This window comes from Narcine bancroftii, chromosome 10, assembly GCF_036971445.1.
Source record: "Narcine bancroftii isolate sNarBan1 chromosome 10, sNarBan1.hap1, whole genome shotgun sequence".
Taxonomy (NCBI): Eukaryota; Metazoa; Chordata; class Chondrichthyes; order Torpediniformes; family Narcinidae; genus Narcine; species Narcine bancroftii.
This window is the reverse complement of record NC_091478.1, coordinates 32,256,521-32,280,646: the sequence shown is the minus strand read 5'-3', so window position 1 is coordinate 32,280,646 and position 24,126 is coordinate 32,256,521. Positions and strand designations below refer to the sequence as shown.

The following is a 24,126-nucleotide window of genomic DNA, read 5'->3' as shown; positions in this document are numbered from 1 at the left end:
ACTGGTGAGGCCACATCTGGAATACTTGTGTACAGTACTGATCTCCTTGCTTGCAAAAGGATGTTCTGGCTTTGGAGACAGTGAAGAGGAGGTTCCCCAGGTTGATGACAAAGATGAGGGGGTTAACCTATGAGAAGAAATTGAATAATCAGCAGTGTACTCACTGGAATAGAAAAATGAGAGGGGATAAAATTATGAAAGGCATAGATAAGATGAAGGTAGGTAAGTTGTCTTCATTGGTTAGGGAAACCAGAATGAGGTGTCATAGCCTCAAGATTCAGAGTAGTAAACAGCCACACATCACAACAAGAGATTATTCATTTTACTCAAACGTTCATGACTCTTATGCAAGAGTAAATTTGTTTTTAATGTCTGCATTAAAGTGTATTGCAATCACTTGAAAGTCAGGCTCTTTCTTATTTGTTGCTCGATGGGCCAGGGAGATGTGTCGTTATATACCCATGGAGAAAATTACTTATAACTTAAAAAATAAATATGATACTGTAGCGACGGCTACACTGCTCCTGCAATAACTCACACAACCAGACGGGTTGAGCTCAGTGAGCAGACTAGTCTATTGCAGGCTGCTGGGCTGAACTTATACTCCCAGCCTGGACCTGGCTGAGAACCGCGCTGGAGGGCGCTGACATCACCCGGGCATCACATGGTCCCCCAGCGCGAGTTTCTGAGCCCCGTGCTGGAAGGAAGGGAAACCCCCAATGGCGCCATTTTGACCGGCTGCCCCACCACGTGGCTTACAAGTGGCGCCGGTTCGCCTGCCTTGTGGTGAGCTACCACAAGACTTTCATTAAGATATGGCAGCCATATTTATATTATATAGGGGTCAAATTGTAAACTTGACCCTTCAATGTATGTAAAGATGTGATATCCCAGAAAAAAAATCATGAAGAAAAAAAATGAGAACTCTGATGGTGCTAAAGTTATATTCTTATATCTATGGGTGGGAGGAGAGAAAAAGGGGGAAACTTCTTTTTCTTTTGTTTGTAAACATTTAATATATATTTGAAATGTATAAAAGTTTAAAGACTGTATGAATATATTTATGGAAAAATAAAGTATTTAAAAAAAGGATTCCGGGTAATAGATTTTAGGATACAGATGAGGGGGGCTCTGCTTTTCCCAGAGGGTAGTGAATTGGTGGAATTCACTGTCCATTTGAAGTAGTGGAGGCAACCTCAGTAAATATATTTAAGACAAGGTTAGATTTTTTCATAGTCAGAAATTGAGGGATATGGGGAAAGGCATGTCAGTGAAGATAATCCTCTCATCATGTCAGCCATGATCTCATTGAATGATGGAGCAGGCTTGACAGGCTGGATAGCCTACTCCTGTTCTAATTTTTCGTGTTCTTCAGTTAATGTCATATTAAATGAAAAGTTCCTGCTGTCAAAACAGTGCAAACTCTTTGCTAATATTTATTTTTGGTCAGCACCATCACCCATTTTGTTTGGTGACTCCTGGTTGTGGATGCTATGCTACTGGCTCTACACAAAGCCCTGGAACACCTGGACAGTAAAGATGCATATCAGGATTCTCTTTATCAACTTCATTTGACATCAACATCATTATGCCCTTGACAATGATCGGTAAACTCCAATACCTGGGCCTCGACACCCCAATGAGTAATTGGATCCTGGATTTCCTCCCCTCCAGACTACAATCAGTGAGGATGGGCAAGAACTTTTCCACCACAATATCCATCAGTACTAGAGCACCATAGAGCTGTGTTTTTAGTCCACTGCTCTATTTACCAGCCACACAGTCAACAACAACACCGTTTACAAATTCGCTGACAATACCACAGAAGTGGGCCCTTTTTTTAAAAAAAAAAAGGGTGATGAATCAGAATACAGGAGAGATATTGAAGACTTGGCTGAATGGTGCACCCACACCAACCTCTCACTCAATATCACCAAAACCAATTAGCTGATGATTGACTTAAGGAAGGGAAAACCAAAGATGTATGATTCAGTGGTCATTGGGGGATCAGAGGTGGAGCGTATGAGCAAATTTAAGTTCTTGGGAGTCACTATCTTGGAGACTATTTCCTGGACCCAACACACCAGAAGCCTAATAAGCCTGAGATTGCTTAGCTTCCAAAATCAGACAGCCTCGGGCCTGGTCAGTCCTTGGAGGGGAGACTGCCTCGGAACACCAGGTACTGTAGGTTTCTATGAGAAATGCTAAACAAAGTAATGACTCTCTGTCTGCCTTGTGTCAGACAAAAGTTAAAGAATTTCAGGTATGTTACATTCTAAATGTAGTATTACCTGACAATAATGGAACCTTTACCTAATGGCATCATGAACAAAGCATGTCAGCACCTCTTCTTCTCCAGGAGTTTGCAAAGGTTTAGTATGACATCGGAAACCCTGGCAAATTTCTGCAGATGTGTGGTGTAAAGTGTGTTGACCTGCTACAGGTATAGGAACACCAAAACCCCTGAGTGGAAAGCCTTGCAAAAGGTAGTGGAGACAGCCCAGGACAAAATAGGCAAAACCCCTTAACCATCAAGGACATCTTCAGGAAACACTGTTGTTGGAGAGCAGCGGCAATCGTCAAGGATTCACCCCACCCAGTATATTCTGTTCTTGCTGCTTCCATCGAGAAAGAGGTACAGGTGTACAGAACTTGCACAAGCAGGTTCAGGAACAGGTGCCACCCCTCTGCCATCAGACTACTCAGCTACAAACTCATTCAGAAACTCGTATTTTTGCATTTTATAGAGTTTTTTTCTCTCTGAATTACACAGTCAGGTTGTTTACATTTCTTTCTTTGTTTGCGTGTATACTTATCTTCTTGAGTACAGTTTTTTTGCACCACCACCAAGTGGTAATTCTGCCTTGCTATAAAATAAAAAAAGAATCTTGATATTATATGTGATGTCATGTATGTATTCTGCAAATAAATCTAAGTTTAGAATATATTTGCAGATCACAGGCATTCCCTTGGTTCACTTATCCCCTCTTCATTATATTTTATTTATAACGTGTGCATTACTTCTAATGAAAGACTGCCTGTAATGTAACTTTTTGCTTTTCCCAGATGCTCCTGGCCCATTGATTATTTGCAGTATCGTTCTATCATATTTCCAATTTTCACTGTTTTTGTAACGCTCTGATGCATATAGTTCATAACAGAATGCTTGCCACATTAAATTCCTTGCATTGAGTATAATGGGAAGGGGTCAGATTTGCCAGTGAATATGCCAGTTCAGTAAAGAGTACAACTGTGCCAGACTACTCACCTTCTGACTTGCCTGGTAAGCAAGTGCTGATACTTGTGATAGAAACTTGCCTGTTAAAAGATTTGAAATTCTTGCTCTTTGAGTCTGTGATAGGTGTAATGTAAATTTGGGTTCATCAGGACAGGTTGATGGCCACCATCTATTTGTAAACGAACATTTTATTGAAATGCAAGCCTTGTGAATATACTGCTTTTATTTCACAATGACTACATTGGAGATGTGTCACCAAATCAATCCATATTACATGGACAAAAAAAAAGCTGGTGATTCCAGCTCAATTATGGTGTTGGGAGGTCCATCTTGATCATTTGGAAATAGGTTTGCTCTTGTTGAACAAGTGATTAAGAATTAGATGTGTTACCACTTGCTCAATGGGCCAGAATGTCTGGCTAGCACCATTGGTATTGGCTGCTACCTTGTGTGGAAGGTAACTGGATGAACGAGTACTCACTAGTGGCCATCTGACAACTACTCTTTAATTGCAGTGACAAGGTTAATATTGCCAATGAAGGAACAGTGATTATATTTCTCAGTTGATGCTTTGTGACTTGAAGGAGAACTGGAAGATGATGGACTCCTAATATACTTGAAGGAGAACTGGAAGATGATGGACTCCTAATATACTTGAAGGAGAACTGGAAGATGATGGACTCCTAATATACTTGAAGGAGAACTGGAAATTGATGGACTCCTAATATACTTGCTGACTACATCCTCTTAGGGGCTGGTCTGCAGGTAGATCATGCACAAACTGTAACAGCAAAGCACTGCTGAAGGAGGAAGAGCAGATGTTGATTGATTTGCACACCAGTCAAACAAACTGCTTTGGACTAGATGATATTTTATCTCGTGTTGATGGAGGTGAGCTCATGCAGGTAACACAGCTATATTTCATGGTGCTCCTGGTTTGCTGTAGATAAATGGAAACCCCTTGAGGATTCTGGTATTGAATCACTTGCTGCAGAATACCCAGCCCCTGTTTATTTATGCTGGTGGTCCATATGCAATTCTGTCAGTTGAGGGGATTTTGCAATATAATGTCAAGGGGGAGGGAGGTAGATTATTGGAATTGGTCAACAGAATAACATGTAGTAAACAGTATATTTTTTTAATTTATAAATCCTTGTGGCATTATCATCATTCTTTGATATAAATTATGAAATTATGTATTCATTACTACATGGCCAGTATTTGAGCCTGAAATCCATGGCATACCAGCTATCTGAAGTGGGTTAACTGTTGTATGATCCAAAGCAAATCTAAGAAGCCAAAAAGTCAATATGTTTCTATGCCAAGTTTTAGTTTTCAAGAAAATATTGACTGAAAGGGATATAATGATAAGAAAGAATGGGTCTTATTTGAATGCAAGTTCTATCAGAACTTTCAAGTTCAATGTGGTTGAGGAATAGTTGGAATAAAGCTAAGCCTTCTAATTTAATTATTGGATCCTCCGTCTCCACAGACTTCTGGCTAAAATGTTCTCCTTTCCTGGGTCCTTTTTATCTTTTATATCCCTGATATCCTCTTGTTCATTGCTCCTACTTGCCAGCCAGAACAGTCTTCCATCTCTTACCATAAAATGAAAATCTTATTTAAATGGACTCCATGGTTAAAAATTTCTTCTGATTTATCCCATTCCAGTCACTCAAATACGTATTCTCTGCCATAAAATAGTAGGCCAATAACTCGTAGTCCACTCCATACTCTCAAGCCCAAATTACTAGACCTCATCAAATACTTCAAATCGTACAATGGATTCATAAAGATTGATATTTAATGTTTTGAATAAACATTACGATATAACTTCTCACTGCTCTGTTCTTAATGAGGCTAATTCCTCCAATCCAGCACCATGTGTCAAAAAGCACACAAATTCCAAGAACAACTTAACATACTTATAAATTCCATTGCTGATTAGCCATTTTCAATGCCTGACTTGGGTGCAATTAGCGCACTGAAGAGTTGGGAAAGATAGGGTGAATGGTTTAAAAGCTTGCCATTTGAGACAAGAGTTGCATGGGGACAAAGGTAAAGAGATACTGGAAAAGTAGTGAGTCTTGTTAAAGCTGGGAATGTGGTTTCCAGCTTGAAATGAGTAAACAACATACCTATTTCTCATTTTGGGCTGCTTGCCTGTGGTCTGGTGGGGGGAAAAATGAAGTTTACAAGTCCAAGCTAAAAATGATTGGTTTGGTCGTTTACTCAGTAGTACACTCTATATCCATTCCACCTCTTTGTGGGTCAGGAAGAGTGGCAATAAAGCCATCTCTGATGAGGGGTCACAAACCTGTAGCATTAATTGTTTCTCTTTTTACAGCTACCTGATCTGTTGAGGTTTTACCACATTTTGATTTTGTTTCCAACTTTCCAGCTTTTGTGGTTTTGTTTTGATTTTCATCCATAATGCTAGAAAAATACAAAATGTTACAAATGTTCAGAACTAATGGCAAGAGAAGCAGAGCTTCTATTTTTCTACTTTTCTATTGATGGTCTTTCTGATATATTATCTTAAAGCTGAAATGTCAGCTTTTTCCCTTTCCTAAAAAATGCAGTCACACCTGAATGTTTTGAGTATTTTTTTTAAATTTTAGGTTTTGAGCATATGCACTTGGTCTCAATGCTGATCAAAATTCTGCACCATCTAATCCGAATGATTTATGGTTGTATCTTCAAGGATTCAAAATATTTCAAGGCCATTTATTCCCACCGTCATCTGAGGATGGCATATTTATGCTGGCCTTGTTTGTGATGCATATCTTCAAATGCATGTTATTAAGACACAAAATGAGTTACATCTACAAATCAAACCATGAAGGCTGAAGAACCAAATGTGATTAAAGACAGAGGTAGCAATTTTAAATGGCATGTTTGTTCTGCTCATGAAGTGGAATGTCTGTTTCTGTGGACTGGAACTTGTAGATAAATCCAGAGCTTTTGCCCTCGATTTTTTAAAATCTTACTGTTTGGGCATCAAGAGTGCTGATCTTGCAGTCCTGACAACACTGGTGAAGCCTGCTATTCAGAACAAAGGTGCTGTTATTCAGTATGCCACATAGTACCTGTACTGGAATACAAGGCTCTTGTAAAAGCCAAGGCTTTTATTAGCAAAAGACCGGAGCTCTTCACAGGTGGCCGACCAGTCCGGAATGATCCGACCTGTCTAGGGACACAACCCTTTACGGCCCAGACAGTAGGTGTGGCTTAGCTCTCAGCCAATCGCTGTAAGCACAGTCTAGATAATGTAACTATATACACTATATACACTGGTGATAGATCTGTACTATCACAACTACACATCCTATAATATGTTGCAGCCTCTGATCTAAGTGAACTAGACAAGGCTTTCATGTCTTGCTATATGCAACTACTAATATATTCTGTCTTGCAGTTTTTTTAAAAAACCATTAACACACAGCAGATACCTGGATGAAAAATGAAGAACTGTTTGAAGCCAGATTCGACCATAATTTCATTATTTTTAATTTCTTTTTCCAATGGTTTAAAATTTTCAGTTACCTATTTAGAAAAGGCATTCATTTCTGATTTTGAAAGAGCTTAGCATTGCCTTTGATAAGAATTTCCCTTTCAACTGTGATGCTATTGAAAATGCGTTGAAGACAACTGAAGACAAGCTAAGTGAGCAATTAACTTTATTGGAGCTTTCTCACTGAAAGCATAGCACTAACAGAGCGGTTTTCATTTTAATAAAATTTGAACATGCAAGTATTAAGATAGAAATTAATATATTATAAATATTTTGACCGTGTGTTAAGCACAGTTTAGCACTTTTGAAGCAGTCATAAGATGACAGGAATTTTTTTTTGTGGTGAGATTAATTTGTATACTTGTCAGTTTGTGGGAAAAGCTACAACAGCTATTTGAGTGCAGCTGTGCAAGTACAGAAATCCCAGGATACTGGTCAAAAAGGTTAGGACAATTGCCACTGAAAAATCCAACATGATATTTCAAAATAAGTATCAAAGTAGAATTGTTGATTTTTATCAGTTGAACAAAATTCATTGCTGTCTGAGGTTTAAAGCTGACTATTAATGTTATACAGGTGGTGCATTTGGATGTTGCTACATCTTTCCAATTGGTTGTTCTGCACAAATTGGTGTTTTTCAGTCTTGGAGGTGCTAATGACGCATGTTGTAGCAGGACATGTTGAAGTACATCAGTGCCTCTACTTCGTCAGGAGCTTGCAGATGTTTGGTATGACATGGAAAACCCTGGCAAATGTTTGCATATGTGTGGAAAGTGTGCTGACTGGCTGCATCGCGGTCTGGTGTGGAACACCAGTACCCCTTCATGGAAAGTCCTGCAAAAGATAGTGGACACAGCCCAGGTCATCACAGGCAAAACCCTCCCCGCCATTGAGAACATCTACAGGGAACGCAGCAGTCGGAGAGCAGCAGCGATCATCAAGGATCCACATCGCTTAACACACACTCTGTTCTCATTGCTACCTACCATCAGAAAAGAGGTATCGGTGCCACAAGACTCGCACCACCAGGTTCAGGAACAGCTGCAATCCCTCCACCATCAGACTCCTCAACAACAAACTCAATTAGAGACTCATTTAAGAACTCTTACTTTTGCACTTTATTGATTTTTTTTTCCTCTCAGTTAGGTTGTTTACATTTCATTATTTGTTTACATGATTACATATCATCATGAGTACAGTTTTCTGCACTACAAATAAGTGATCATTCTATCTTGGCCACAGGAAAAAGAATCTCCGGGTTGTATGTGATATTTGTGTATGCACTCTGAACATGTATCTGAATTTTGAACTTTGAAATTGTGGGCTTCCTTTAAAAGGTTTGAGTTGTCTTAACTAAATACTGATTTAAATGTCATAAGAGTTTCTAGCAGCAAATCATTAATCACAGCAAATAAATGATTGGCTTTGGAAAGATAAGAATATGGTGAACATTTGCAATTGCACATATCCAAACTCTTGTAAGTGAAGGTTCCAAGTATATTTATTTGCTGGAATATTAAGTTTTAATGTTGCATGTAATGACTATCATTTCTTTTTAGGTTTATTGGATCTGCAACAATCTCTTTGAGGGATCTTGTAAGTGGTCAAAAAACACTGCCTTTGAAGAATATCCCTTTACTTACTGAAAAGCAACAGCCAACAGGCGTAAGTAAATTTTGAAGTCTTAATATCCCATGTTTGTGCTTGCTTAAACCTAACTTTGAGTAAGAATTGATTATTATACCCTCAAAGTAGGTAGAACAGATTTTTCCATGGGGAAAAAAAAAACACAAGGACTGCATATGCTACAATTTTGAGCAAACCGTGAGAAGCAGGAAGAACTCAATGGGTCAGGCAGCATCCATGGATAAAAATGGACAGTTAATGCTTTGAGTCCTGATTGTCACACTCTCTCCGTGGATGCTATCTGACCTGATGAAACCCTTCAGTTTCTTGGCATTTACTAAGCTTTTCCATGAAATTCTTTTCAATGGCCCAATTTGTGTGAATGAGACTTGTAAAGACTAGACTGCCAATTTGCATTCATGTACCATAACATGTAAAATTTTTGTTTTGTGCAATCCAAAATTTAGATTTCAGCCAACTGAACCAGACTTCATATATATCCACAAAATGATAATGATTGATATTGGTGAATCGTAATGTTCCTCCTACACTTTGCACTGTCGAAAATGCTCAGTTAAAATTTTCATGGTTCATTTCTTTCTTTAGCTCCATGTCTTTTTTCCCCACTCTCTTTCAGTACTTTGAATATTCTCATGGAACTGAAATCTATTCACCTAATCCAAACACTTCAAATCCTGCTTTTCAAGAACAAACCAGGAGTGATAGTCTCAGGAGCAATTTGTAATTTCCACTGCAAGCAAACAGAATCACAAGATTCAGTTGAATAGATTATTGATTTGAAACATCCTTTAATCTACTAAGGTTATTTAGTAGTTTTATTTACTGTGAAATTCCTAGTCTCTGCTTGTTTAATGGCTGTGAGGGGAAATTTTTAAAAAAAAAAGCCTTTTTTACAGGATGGTAGCCACATAATTTCAAGGTTATTTCATTAACGCAGCAAGAAGACAGCCAATTGAATCATTCAATTATGTAAGACCACGCTGTTGTGTGGTTGATGCACCATCAATAAGTTGTGAAACTGATAGGTTTGTAGCGGGTTGTGAGCAAGTGCAGTGAAGAGACTGAGACAACAGGCTGGGCTCAAGTAGCACAACTGCTTTATTTTCAATTCTGCGCTGCAGCCTTTAAGCCCGTCCCTGGTCCTGCCCGCGACATCCTGGCCCTTGTGTCATGATGACGCTCGCCCTTCCAGTCTGGGCCAGAGGTTCACCGTTGCAAACATGTGCAGTCCCTCACTCCTCCCCCTCCCCCCCCCCCCCCCACCCACCCACCGAACCAGCACTGATGGTCTTGGGACGAATACCTACTCACAGAACAATGTCCAGGGGGTAGTTGCAGGGTGGCTGACCATGTCGCGGGGGGCGGGGCAAGGGAGCCCAGTTTGTCCCGCAACCGCTTGAGGATGACTACTATGTCAGTGTCCCGTTGGGTTGCTGGCGGGTGGAATTGGCCAGGGACTGCAATGGTCATACCAAAGAGTAGTTCAGCAGAGGAGGCTCCGAGGTAGTCCTTCGGCGCCGTGCATATTCCCAGAAGAACTCGGGGTAGTTCATCCACCAAATGAGCTTTTCGAGGCGTGCCATCAGCGCCAATTTGAGATGGCAATGGAAGCACTTGATTAGCCTGTTAGCTTGGGGGTAGTAAGCTGTGGTGCAATGCAGTTGGGTGCTCAGGAGTTGAGAGAGTTCTGACCACAGGGCAGAGGTGAACTGTGCACCCCCCCCCCCCCATCAGTTGTAATGTCTGCTGGGACACCAAAATGGGAGTCCCAGAGGTTTGTCCACTGAAGCCAGCGTGAAGGACCATTGGAATGTGGTGTCACAGAAACAACATACAGGAATTCACCTTTTGCCAAAGGTTCTGATGGCGGTGTTATTGGGAGCGCACAGGGGTCTCTTGAGCGCCTTAGGGGCTATAACACTTATCTCCACCCCCATATCCATGAGGAACCTGTGGCCTGAGATGCTGTCCAAGACATGGGGGAGGCTGGCCTTGTTGTTTCCTGGATGCACCCCAATGTTGGTGCTAGAAACCCCATTTGGGATCAGACCTTTCTGCTTTCTGACGGGTTGGGGCCTACTCATGTGGTGGACTAGATTTTGGCGTTGTCCTTGGTGGCAGCTGTGTAACGCGATTGACCGAATCTATGACTTCATGCTTGGAACAGTAGAGAACGTCCCCTCGCACCGCAACCTTGTGCAGGATGCTGAAATCCATGTCGGCCAACAGGAGTCTGATGTCTTTGGGCATTTACTCGAGGAATGCCTGCTCGTACGTAAGACAGGACTTGTGCCCTTCTGCCAGTGTGAGCATCTCGTCCATGATGGCCTAGGCCATCGAAGTGAAAGAGCCTAGCAGCTCTCTCTCATTGAGAGACCGTACGTGCTAATGAGGAGGTTTTAAAGTCATGTATTTACCTTCCTCTGGCGGCGCCTGGATGAGGTTATCGACTCGTGAGGCAACTTCCTGGTCGAGTGAGCTGAAGACGTAGAATTATCTCGTCGAATCGGAGGATATCTGTTTGATCTGGAACTGGGCCTCCACTTGGCCAAACCAAGTGTGGGGCCTGTTCATCCAGACTGTTGGCAGATTCAATGCGATGCCGCCTACAGCTGCTGGTTCCATTGTGTCGAGTCTTCAGGATGTGGAGATGCGTTGGGGTCTCCAATTTAGTTGGTTGTGAGCGAGTGCAGCAAAGAGACTGAGACAACAGGCTTGGAGCTCAAGTATCACTGCAGCCTTTAAGCCTGACCCAGGTCCCGCCTGCAATGTCTTGGGACTTGCGTCATGATTACACAGGCATGCACCCGCCCTTCCAGTCTGGACCAGAAGAGATGGTCCCGTGATGCCATCCTTGCCGCGGCTGCCCCGCTGACCGTGTGTGACAAGCAGGGCAGGTTCGTCGTTGCAAACATGTCGTTGCCACAGGCTTTTATTAACTATACATTGGAACAGCCATCAACCTCATTGACTGATTGAGGTGGAGTGGAATAGGGAGTATGCAAAGGGCTACGGGTAGGATCAGTCTGTCTCGGGAGGTGATGATTTAAAACCCCACGTTTTGTAAGCATTTAATTGTGTAACTTTCTTTTCCTTTTTTTCTTCTTGTTCTTTTTATAAGTAGGAGATTACTCTAATTATATAATTTACCATGAATGCGTTGCAATATTAGAAAATGAGGTGAAGTTTTCGTAAGGGAATTTCCATTATATCTGAGCATCATATATAAGACGATGTACAAACTACTGATGATTCATATTCTTTAGTGCTTTGCATAAAGTGTGATTCATGTGTAGTTATTATGTAAAATTAATATTTCTCTTTTCCAAATCAATAAAAATATATTAAAAAATAAAAGTATTTGGAAAGGGTTCAGGACATGAGGTAAGCCTAAATGTTAATACAGCATTGTTCCTGGTCCAAGCATGTGGTGGTATGATAATGTTAGAGTTTGCATTATAAATATTGCAGAAAGGATGGTGGAAATATTTTGCACATGTAACACTTTTTAAACATGGCAGATATAAATATAATATTACTGATTCCAGTAAGTTGTGCGTTGTGTACTTCATGTGTGCCATCGGGCGCACTAAACTCAAAACGGTCAACCAGTTTACCTATCTCGGCTGCACCATTTCATCAGATGCAAGGATCGACAACGAGATAGACAACAGACTCGCCAAGGCAAATAGCGCCTTTGGAAGACTACACAAAAGAGTCTGGAAAAACAACCAACTGAAAAACCTCACAATATACTACCTCGGAGTATACAGAGCCGTTGTCATACCCACACTCCTGTTTGGCTCCGAATCATGGGTCCTCTACCAGCATCACCTACGGCTCCTAGAACGCTTCCACCAGCGTTGTCTCCGCTCCATCCTCAACATTTATTGGAGCGCCTTCATCCCTCGCATCGAAGTACTCGAGATGGCAGAGGCCGACAGCATCGAGTCCACGCTGCTGAAGATCCAGCTGCGCTGGGTGGGTCACGTCTCCAGAATGGAGGACCATCGCCTTCCCAAGATCGTGTTATATGGCGAGCTCTCCACTGGCCACCGTGACAGAGGTGCACCAAAGAAGAGGTACAAGGACTGCCTAAAGAAATCTCTTGGTGCCTGCCACATTGACCACCGCCAGTGGGCTGATATCGCCTCAAACCGTGCATCTTGGCGCCTCACAGTTCGGCGGGCAGCAACCTCCTTTGAAGAAGACCGCAGAGCCCACCTCACTGACAAAAGACAAAGGAGGAAAAACCCAACACCCAACCCCAACCCACCAATTTTCCCCTGCAACCGCTGCAACCGTGTCTGCCTGTCCCGCATCGGACTTGTCAGCCACAAACGAGCCTGCAGCTGACGTGGACATTTACCCCCTCCATAAATCTTCGTCCGCGAAGCCAAGCCAAAGAAGATAGTTGACAAATCTCTGCTTGTAGTTTGGAATTTTGATTTGAGTCCTTGTCGGAAGATCTGAAATGTTAAGCAATTTTTGTGCCAGGTTAATTGGATGAAAAACCGTGGTCACTTTCCTTTGTGAATAATCTAATTTATCGGTGAAAAATTAGACATTACAGGGATCTATGGAAGAAAATATTTGTTACTTAATGCAACAAGTTGGGATAAACCTGAAAATCACCAGAATGCAAAGCGGATTAAATTGACAAAGATTTGTGTTGATTAGACCTGTGTGCACGCCCTATGGAAGATTGGGACTGGAAGCAATTAAAGTTTGTGAAATTTGAACCAGAAGATGCAGGGACGAATTTCCTCTGGCAGGTTTCCCAGATTTGTGGTCTGAAATTTTAAGAGTAAAGGCAATGCTCAAAATTGTCAGTCATGGAAAGGGGAGAGAGTCATTTTCAAATGCTGTTGAAGCAAGTTGAGTTAAAAATATTAAAGCTTCTGACCATTGGCAGGCCTAAGTTAAGACCCACTGATGCCCTAAGCACAGCCCACAATAGTTTACCCCTTGACCCTTCCATTGTCTAACTGACAAGACATGAAGACTCAATAGTGCAGAATGTGAAATAATGGATTAAAAATTCTATTTTCTTCCAAGCCAGGCCCCACAACTATATTAAATATAACCTGTGTGTGTATTTATAATATACATATATATTTTTAAAAATTCCATTTATTGTGGGGATCCCCTTTTCATGGTGCCCCAGTTCAGTTGCATCATGGTAAATCTGGCACTGGAAAAAAACTTTTGTGGCCTTCCCTGACTTAAGAATGTGCTTATTTTGCTTAATGGTTAATCCAGGCCTGACCATTGTCCACAGGTAATATGATTACACGAGTGGAATCTGTATTTAAAATGGGTTATTATGGCATTATATGCAGATATTGATGCTATTGCTCACTCAACTTGGAAGATTAAGATTATCTCATCACCATGTGATCCTGTAAGGTGAGGCAATGGGCTGGTATGGGGCGAGCAGTGCAGATACTCAGCAATGACATGCTGGACTTGGACTGAATTTTGGTCTGCATGATGAATAAGCCATTGCTGAGACTGACAGAACTCCAAATCATTTTGATCCTCTGCTTCTCTCCTCATCTTGCAATGAATGTGATAGAAACTACTGTCTGCCACTGTTTGGCTGCCCTGCTCCTAAGTCTGAAGATTTCTGCCATGGTGGTTGCAGACCATTAGTCTAATATCAGAGAATCTAAAGATTGGGTTGAAGTTCACGACAGAAATGGTTTCCGTTACATGTGACCAAGGTGGGGAAATTATTTCTAGTTCCCCAAGAATGATCCTTGTTCACAGTGCTGCAGACCTGACCCCTGTGTCTTGGTGCTGAGTGACCACTTTGTCTGCCACACCCCTCGTAAGCAGCCTCTGCTAGGTCCTTGAGTGCAAGCTGGAACTCCTGGTGACCAGGAATTTTAATCTCCCTCCCCGGTCTCATATGGACATGTCTATATTCCACCTCATCTTTTTACAGGGTGAGGCAAAATGTCAACTTGAGTAATAACATGTTACATTCCATATGTATAGCCTAAAACACAAGGGCATGAGTATTACATTTTCAAATTTTAACTAGCCGTCCTATTCTGCTTCCACTATTTCCATCTGTCTTTTACCTGCTATCATTCTCACTTTTTTCTTACCTTCCCACTCCTCTCCAACTGTCTTTCCATCTCTCCCACCTTCATTTGTCTATCACATCCTGGCCCCTCTCTCGTTCTACCCCCTCGACTGGATCTCTCCTTCCCAATTTAGTCCAGATAAAGAACCTTGGACCAAAATGTTGACTGACTATTTCTCTCCATTAACGCTAGCTGACTCATCAAGTTCCTCTAGCCTCCCGTTGTTGGCTCAACATTCCAACATCTGCAGTTTTTACATTTCTATGATTGTATTTTATTGGCTTTTCCAATTCAATTGTTCTGCCATTGAGCACTGGAAGGGTGCTTCCAATAATGCAGAGTGGATTCAGCATTTCTGCATTTTTTTAAGAAGGTTACATGAATAATGTTCATTTTAGTTCATAACACTTTTTCTTCCTTCACTAAAGGGAATTATAAATTTGGTGGCCAGTTATGACCCTCCTGCTGGAGCTAAGCCATCTAGTGGAGACTCCACTTTACAAGAATCTGGTGGAGGGGGTAAGTCTTCATTGTTTGTTCAAGATTTCCCTTTACCTTCAGTCCTTCAGTTTCTTTTTGTACCAGTAGAGTACCTGTATGCATTTGTATCCTGTGCTCAACAAAGAAGGTTGATGTTTTGTGTTTAAACTCCGACAGGTGAGATAGTTTACAAAGGAAAATGCATCTTGTTTAGTGAGATATCAACGAGGATGACAGTAACAGGCCTCAACGGCTACCACACTCCACCACTATGAAATGCTTCAAGTTTCTGGTGATGGAATGTATCAAAGCATGCATCTCAGTAGCACAAGACCTATTTCAATTTGCTTAGAGATGGAACAGTTCCATTTACAATGCTATAGCCTTGTTCCTCCACTCTGTCCTGACCCACCTGCAGAATGAAGCCTCATGCCCCAGGCTGCTGTTCATTGACTTCAGCTCAGTGTTTAATACAATCATACCCCAGAGGCTGGTGGAGAAGCTGTCCTTAATGGAACTCAATATCCCTCTCTCTTACTGGATTCTGGACTTCCTGTCAGAAAGACTGTAATCCATCCGGGATGGCAGCAGAACATTGAGAACCACCGTGCTGAGCACTGGCACACCTCAAGTGTGCTTAGTCTGCTCTTGTTCATGCTACCTACCTACATCTGCATCGCCAGATCCAGTGCAAAGCGTCATCATGTTTTCAGATGACACAACAGTAGTTGGCCTGAACAGCAACAATGATGAGTCGAACTACAGAGAATAGGTGGAAAATCTTATGAAATGGTGCAAGAATAACAACCTGAGTCTCAACGTGGACAAGACAAAGGATATGATTGTGGACTTCAGGAAGAGCAGGCATGACTTTGCTTGTATTGAAGAGAGTAAAGAGCACCAAGTTCCTTGGAGTCGACTTGTGAAGTGACCTATACTGGACACATAATATCTCCTTACTCGGCAGGAAGGTACAACAGCGACTGCACTTCCTTTGAAGGTTGAAGTAGTTAAGGCTGCTGTTCTATCAAGTTTCTACAATAGCTCTATTGACAGTGTCCTGGCCGACTGGATCACAGTGTGGTGTGGTATGGTTGCTGCAGAGAATTGGATTGATGGTCAATCCACTGGATCATAAAAGCAACAAGAGGATCATTGGAGTTTCTCTCACACAATCGATATGATTTTTCTGGATCATTGTTTGAAGAAGCTTGTTATATCTGTGAGGACTCCTACCACTTCATGTGCAGCATCTTTCAGCTACTCCTGTCGGGGGGTGGGTTGGGGTGGGGGGGGGGGATGTATAGAAGTATTAAAGACCGAGCCATCAGTTTGAGGAACAGCTTCTTCGCATGTGTAGTGAGTCTGCTGAATGACTGATGAACTATTACAGCTCTCTGAGTCTCCACTATTTATTTAATAATATTTATTTTAATTGTATGTATGCATTTACTATACTTGACTGTATGTGTGCTATATCTGTGGACCGCAGAATGCTGTTTCATCAGGATGTACTGCAACAAATGGATGATAAATAAACTTGATGAATTATTGATGGCCACAGAATTACTTAGCATCTGTTACAAAGTGATTTGTCTTTTGTTTCTGTTATTGATGTAGATAATTCTGTTAAATTATTTTTAATGATTAATTTAATTACTGTAAATATTGCAACCTGAAAGCAGGTGATCAAAGGACTGAAATAACAATATCTTTAATTTGTGTATTGAGTGAACTCAAAGGCTAATGTAGACATGGAGTTTTATAGCATGGAAATAGGCCCCTTGGCCCATATTGTCCATACCTATCAATTTGTCTTCTCAAGCTCATCTCATTAGCTTGTGTTTGGCCCATATCCCTCGAAACATTTCCTATCCATGGAGTTGTCTAAATAGCTTGATGTGTTATAATTGTGCCTACCTCTACCAATTCTTCTGGCAACATTCCAAATAACCACCTCCCTCTGTGTGGAAGAATGTGTCCTTCAGATCCCTTTATAAATTTTTCCCCTCTCCATGACCTGTTGTCTTTGGGCCCTCTACCCTAGGGAAAAGCCTTCATTTAATCTTGTCTTTAATCATGCTTTTGTAAACCATTTTATCAGCTTATCTTTTCCCCATCTGGATCCTCCAGCCTCCAATTGTCCAGAGAGAAAATTCAAACTTACCCTTCTTGGTAGGGTCTTCATGAATTTATTTTGTACCCTTTCCTAGTTTGATGATAACTAAAGTATACTATAGCTGAATGGACAGAACTGCACATAATACCTCAAATGTACTCTCACTAACATCTTGTACGAATGTTACATAGCTCTATTTTTCACTTGAGCATCCTGACTGAAGGTAAGCATGCCAAACATGGTTTTCAAAACTCTGTCAACTTGTTGCTACTTTAATGAAACTATGCACCAGTACCCCTGAATCTCTCATAAATTCTAACTTCACTGACAGGCTTTTGTTTTTAAAATATCAATGGTCATAACTGTTATTAAATTAATTTCTAATGATTTTATGGAACTTGGAATCTGATTGGAACCAAACTATTTTGAAATCTGAACACCTTATCAAATTAAGCATACAATAAGTGCGGTGTACCTTGGTCATCAGAGCTTGTCTCTTTGCAAATTATTTTAATTGTCTGATTTATGTCAAATTACTTTCCCAATTTATCTGCCTGTGTTTGGCAGTTTTGAAGAGTGGTTAGGATTTCTTTTCCAACTTCATGCTTTTTTAATTTTGGATCCATTTTTGGCAGGACGAATGCAGAGGGAGTGAAGCCATTCACAGATATATTTGTTAACCATCTCTGTTTTAATCTTTAAGAGGGTGCAGTAAAAGTCCCAAAATCCTAAGTGCTTGGGGGTTGGGTCTGTCTGGATTTCCGGATTCTAAGGCAGTACTTTTAAAATTCAAATTTAAGGAGAATAAATAGGTAAATTTTTTCATATAAAACACAAAGTACAAAAAAAAATTCTTTTACATTTCAGTGATGTCCTCACGGTCGCTTGTTGCCACTGTGCATCTGTGGCGCTTACAAAAGCCAAACGCTTTTGAGAAGTCCGGATTCTCTAGTGGTTCAGATTTCTTGCATCTAGATTTTTGGACTTTTAATCTACAATTTTCCTGTAATGATTGCATGTATTGTCATATACAATGTACTTGAAATACTTGTTTGCTGAAACCAACCAAGTACTTCAAAACAAAATGACAACTGCAGTGTAAATAATTTAAAAGATATTGATGATATTCAGATTAAAAAGTGAGGCCAAACCTCACATGGATGACCAATGGATGCAAGATAAGAGTCTATGATGGACCTGGCTATGTTTGTCACCTCCTGGAGCCTTCTGCTTTCCTGGGAACTCGAATTAGCAAAACAGGCTCTGGTGCAACCATCCAACACACTTTCCACAATGCATTCTTGAGAAGTTTGATAAAGTATTCAAGGACATGCCTCATCTCGTCAGACTCCTTAGAAAGTAGAGGGGTTGGTGTGCCTTTTTCATGGTTGTCTTTTCCATAAAGTGATTTTTCCATAAATATGCTTTATTCATACAGAGTAAATACAATCAGGATAGATCATTACCTCTATTTGTTATATGAAATAATTCAATACATGCCTTTACAATATATCAACAGCATTAATACAGCGTCTCAAATGTTTCATTGATGCAATTAACAGAGCTCAAAATCAGAATTTATTGTCATGAGCATCACAGAGCAAAATATTTTTTTTAAAGTGCAAGAAAAAGTGAGGTAGTGTCTGTGGTTCATTGTTCATTCAGACATCTTATGACAGACAAAAAGGTGGTGTCCTTGTGCTCATCTTCAACCTGTACCTTTTTCGCCAATGGTAGCTGAGAGCTGGTGGGGGCTCTTAAGGATAGAGGCTGCTTTATTAAGACACTGCATCTTGTAGATGGCTTCAATGGAGTGAAGACTGATGCCTGTGAAGTCACAGCCCAAGTTTTTTTCCTGTTTTGAGCGTTAGCACCTCCATACCAGACAGTGATGGAAACAGACAGAAGACTCTCCACGGTACACCTGTATAAGTTTTTGAGAGTCTTTGGTGGCATGCTGAATCTCTTCAAACACTTCACAAAGTAGAGCCGCCTTTGTGATTCTATCGACATGGAGGCCCCAGGATAGATCCTCAGAGATGTTGACAGCCAGGAATTTAAAATTCTTGACCCACTTCATTGTTGATCCCTTGATGAGGACTAGTTTGTGTTCTCCTGATTTCTTCCTAAAGTCCACAATCATCTCTTTGGTTTTGTTAACATTGAGTGCAAGGTTATTGTTGTGACACCACTCAAAGAGCTGATCTATCTTCTCAATGTCCAGCTGTGAAGAAAGCTAGACAGTGGTCTTCCCACAGTCTCTTGTGGTGTCAAGCCAAAATGCATCCATCTGCACCTTGGAATGAACTGACTGGTAGTGTTCACTTGTGGATATCTCCTTCAACTGGTAGACCAAACTGTGGTTTTAACCATTTGTCGATTGTGTGTGTTTGTATCCTAAGCAGATTTTACGCAGGAAACTCCTCAAGAATTGCTCCATGCTTTCCAGATCTTGGCAAACGCACATCAGAAAGTGATGATTGTCTCATTCTTGCTGCACCTGTGTCCTGGGTGTTGCGTAATGGGATTGAGGTGCTGGCTGTGCACAAAGTATCTGACAGAGGGCCCTTCTCTCCGCCAACCCACTGAAATCTTGCTGTTTGTTTGGGAATTATGTTGGAGGGATTCTTCCAAATAACTTTGACATCCTGGACAGGGAACAATCCCACTGGATCCACCATTTCCTTTTCCTATGACCTCCAGAACATTCTGTGTTGATCACTGCCTTAGATTTGAGGTATGAAGATGATTTTCTGCTGCAGCTTTTCCATGAGTGTAAGTCATGCTGTATGATTTAACCAAATGGAATGCTCTGCAGAATGAGGCCTGTTCCTGTTTTAACAATACCGGATGCCGGTGAATCATCAATGTTTGCTAATGCTTTGTGTTGACACACAGGTTGTTGCAGCCACATGGCAGATCCTACAAGAATGAAGGTTACATTGGGTTTTTTTTTCATTCTCTTTCTGACATCCACCCCTGCCTCATCCTTTCTTTGGACAATTGTAAATTATACCCCAACAAATGCAGTCATCTTGTATCTCCAGATGAAATGGAAGATGACTTGGGTGACTGCTGCCATGCAGAGGTGGGATATGGCACATTGTCTAACTTTCTGCATCAAGTTTAGAGTTTAAAAAATAAATAAATAAATAGAATTAAGGGGCAATAGGAGCTGGCCTCCTACCCTCCAGCACCTCACCTGTGACTGAGGACATTTTAAATATATGGCCCCTGAAATTTCTGCTCCAGCCTCCCTCAAGGACTGAGGGAATACCTTGATAGACCCTGGGGATTTATCCACCTTTATTCACTCTGAGACAGAAGGCACCTTCTCTTCTTTAATCTGTACAGGTTTCAAGACCTTGCTGCGTGTTTGCTTGCTTCCCTAGACTCGGTGCCAGTTTCCTGAATAACTATAAATGCCAAAAAACCCATTTAAATCTTTCCCATCTCTTTTGACTCCCAACCTTTCCGATCTTCAAGATGACCAATTTTGACCCTTACAATCCTTTCAATATACCTGTAGAAACCCTTAGGATTTTTCTTCACCTTGTCTGCCAAAGCAAGCTTTTTTTTAGCCCTCAAGATTTTTTCCTGCATTTTGTTATATGCTTAGGGTACCTCATTTGCTCCTTGTTGCCTATACAAGTTCTACACCTCTTCTTCTGAACCAGATCCCTAATATTCCTCAAAAACTAAGGTTCCTTAAGCCAATTAGTTTTGCCTTTAATTCTTCCATAAACATTCAAAATCTGTACTTGTATGGTCTCAGTAGAGGAACCCTTTGGTCTGTCCTGTCTTGTGCACAGCTGTGATATTTTCCCTGTTAAGTAATGCCACTCACCACACCCCCCCCCCCCCCCACCCCGATCCCTGCCGCTCTATCCCATTTGATACAACGGAACTCTGGAACATTGAGCTGCCAATTCAAGTTAGCTTATTAATATCTGATTGCATCACGACAAACTGATGAAATGGTGTTCTTTGCTCCTTGGTGCAAAAACAGACATAACACGCATACGGACAAATGATACATATATAAAAACAAGTAAATATTGTTAAATAAATGATAGAGGCTCGAAAAGTTTGTATGAGCAGTTTATCAGACAATGGGAAGAAGCTGCTTCTCAGCCTGGTGCTTTTGTATCTTTTTCCTGGCTGAAGTAGCCGTAAGATGCAACGTGTGGGGTGACGGATGTCCTCAACTATTTTGCGATCCTTCTTCAGACAATGATCCCGGTAGATCATGTTGATCGGGGTCGGGGGGGAGAGGTGAGGAGGAGGGAGACCCCAGTGATCCTCTCCGCTACTGTTTTGGTCAACAGTGGTGGTGGTCCTGTGGATTGACCTCCATCCAACGCTCTACAGCAGCCATAGCACACCATAATACAGTTAGCAAGGATGCTTTTAATAGAGCTCCTGTAGAAAGTTGACAGGATTGTGGACCATAGCCTTGCCCACCTCTATCTTCTTAGGAAGTACATTCACTCTGACCAAACTCCACTATCTGGTCTCAAGGTTGCTGAAGATATTGCCAAGTTTTTCATCTTTTACCATTCTTTCATTGCACCCTGGAAGTAATGATATCGGGCCTAAACATGATCTGTTGGAGGAGCACAGCAGGTCAAGCGGAAATTGATAGGAAAAAATGAATGGTCAACATTTCAAGCTAAAACTTTTCATCAAGACTGAGGAAAGTTAGTACAGAAACTAGCATAAAGGTGGGAGGGGTGAGAGAGGGACCCCAAATGGGATTGGTGAACCATGAAGAGGTGGAAAATGATGGACGGGACAGAGAAGTGGCAGATGATAGACAAAGGCAAGCAAAACCGAGATCACTGGAGGAAGGTGAGTTATAAGGTGGAGTGGGTGATTAGAAGACAAAGGCTGCTCATGCTGCAATCTGATTAGGTGACTATGTGGTATGAAGGGAGGAGAGGATGGAACCAGAGAGGAGGGGGAATGAGAATAAGCTGGAAGGGGGTGGATGGGAAGGGGGACAAAAAATAAAGGGTGCAGAATACCATTGGGCTTTTGACTGCCCAGGTTTTCCACCTCTGCTTGATTCGCTCACCCCTCCCACCCTGTCATCTTTACTACTGCCTTGCATTTCCTGCGGAAGAGTTTTGACTAGAAGAATCAACTATTATTTTTCTCCCACTGATGCTGCTGAGCTCGCGAAGTTCTTCCAGCAAATTGTATTTAGCCTCAGATTTTAGTATCTGCAGATTCCTGTGTGTCTGTTGTGTCAACCCTGCTGGTTTGCCTGGGTCTTGTCAATGATGCAATTGAAATCAACAGTCGGTACGACAGCCTGGGACATGGTAAGCAGCAGTGGGAGCGGTTAGAGGATGACCAGCCAGCCATTCATTTCTCCAGAGCTTGTGTTTGCACCTTGTTAGGGTGCATGAATTTTTACTGCATGCTACATTTATTGCAAGGAAACCTCTGCCAACCATTCTGTTGACTTTAGTGATGAAGTTGCCTCCCTGTCTCAGAATACCAAGGCTGCTGGAGCAGCAATCATTGCCCCATAACTTTAGTGATTGCATGTGGGGCCATCACGACCACCACTGTTGACATTTGCAGAGGTAGTAAATTGCACTCCCTGTCAAGATATCCCAAAGTCACCTCATATCATCCAATGTTTTTCCCACTGCACGAGTTAATTGATGCAATCCTTAAACCTTTCACATATTCAAAGGTCATGCACCAGCTAAAGATAATGCTGCTTGTGACTTTCCAATGATCACATCAAGGCAAGAGAATAGTGGGAGAAAGGTAGAGTAATGAGAAATGCTCAACATGTTTCATCATTCCACCCGAAACACAATGCAGAATTAACAGTAGACCCTTGCATGCAGTCAAAAAGCCCAGTGTAAAGGCAGAGATTCTCTGCCCTTACTGTGGGAGACTTGGCTCCACGAATGCACCGTGGCTGGCTCCAAGGCACTAACTACAATCCCTCTCAGGGCGGGGGTGGGGGGAAAGGGTCAGCCTAACATAAATGTAATGCTGCCGCAAGCAGCTTGCTATGGGCGGCCTGGTGACGTCGTCAGCCTGAGATGCAGGAGTGGGATAATTAAAATGCTCCAGGGAACTTCTTTGGATCCTAAGCTTGCATACTGCCTGTGTGGAGTTTGCACATTTTCCCCATGTCTCTGTGGCTTGTTTTTTTTCTGCCTCCAGCTTCCTAACCCACAACCCAAAAATCTCCTGGCAGGTTAATGGGCAACTCTAAGCTGCCCAGTGGTTCAAGTGATTGGAAAGGGAATTAAAGGGTAGTGAGAAAGAAGATGTTTTTACCTCAAACTTCAATATATTAGGAGCGATGGTTTATCTCTGCTGGAAACAGGCATCGACCTGATGAGGAAATGGCCTTCTGTGATGTAATCAGTTCAATCCTTTATCATTCACCCTATTGCCTCTATTGGCTCTGGAGAGCGCTACAACATGAATGTGATGCAAGCAGCCTTTTAGGGTTGCTTCATGAAAAGTAAGTTTATATATTTCTCTCCTCGCTTGGAGCTGGTCTCCAGGTGGAGACTTGGCATGAAAGGGCCTTGTTTTCATTCTTCCACTATTAGCATTTCCTTCTGATAATGTGCTATAGCTGGCACACCACTGTTTGGTAATAAGGTGATCGGAAACTTGTCTTTGGACCACATTGTTCCAGACTTAACCTAAGCATTATGCTGCAACAAAATCATCTTCACTCAATGCTCAGTTTATTTAAAGAATAGGATATATTATGGGTAACTAATAAATGTTTGTCCTGAAGTGAAGCAAGCTTCTGGAATGTACCATTTAATTGCAATGCTAATTTAAAAGGTAATGGTGGAGATTTTATTTTGTCTGCTCTGTCAGAGCCAAGCTTTCTTTGTGCTATTTGGTTACATTTCATTTATCCTGCAGTGTGTTATTTTTGTGCTTGTTCCTTATGACTAAGAACTTGCAAGATGAGACCATGGTTCATTTGTTAACTGAAGTTATTTATTTGAGAGAACAGAGCCTTCTTCAAATTCTATCT

The 24,126-nt window shown here is 41.5% G+C and overlaps 1 protein-coding gene across 1 annotated transcript in view; it reads left to right on the top strand.

Annotated features, from left to right (window-relative positions):
* The window catches only part of LOC138744412 (myoferlin-like), a 249,348-nt gene that overhangs the window by 36,677 nt on the left and 188,545 nt on the right, over window positions 1–24,126 (top strand). Inside the window, exons 4-5 of the mRNA XM_069900547.1 lie at window positions 8,312–8,417; window positions 14,923–15,013. Coding sequence (XP_069756648.1) covers window positions 8,312–8,417; window positions 14,923–15,013 — 197 coding nt within the window. The remainder of the gene's footprint in view (window positions 1–8,311; window positions 8,418–14,922; window positions 15,014–24,126) is intronic.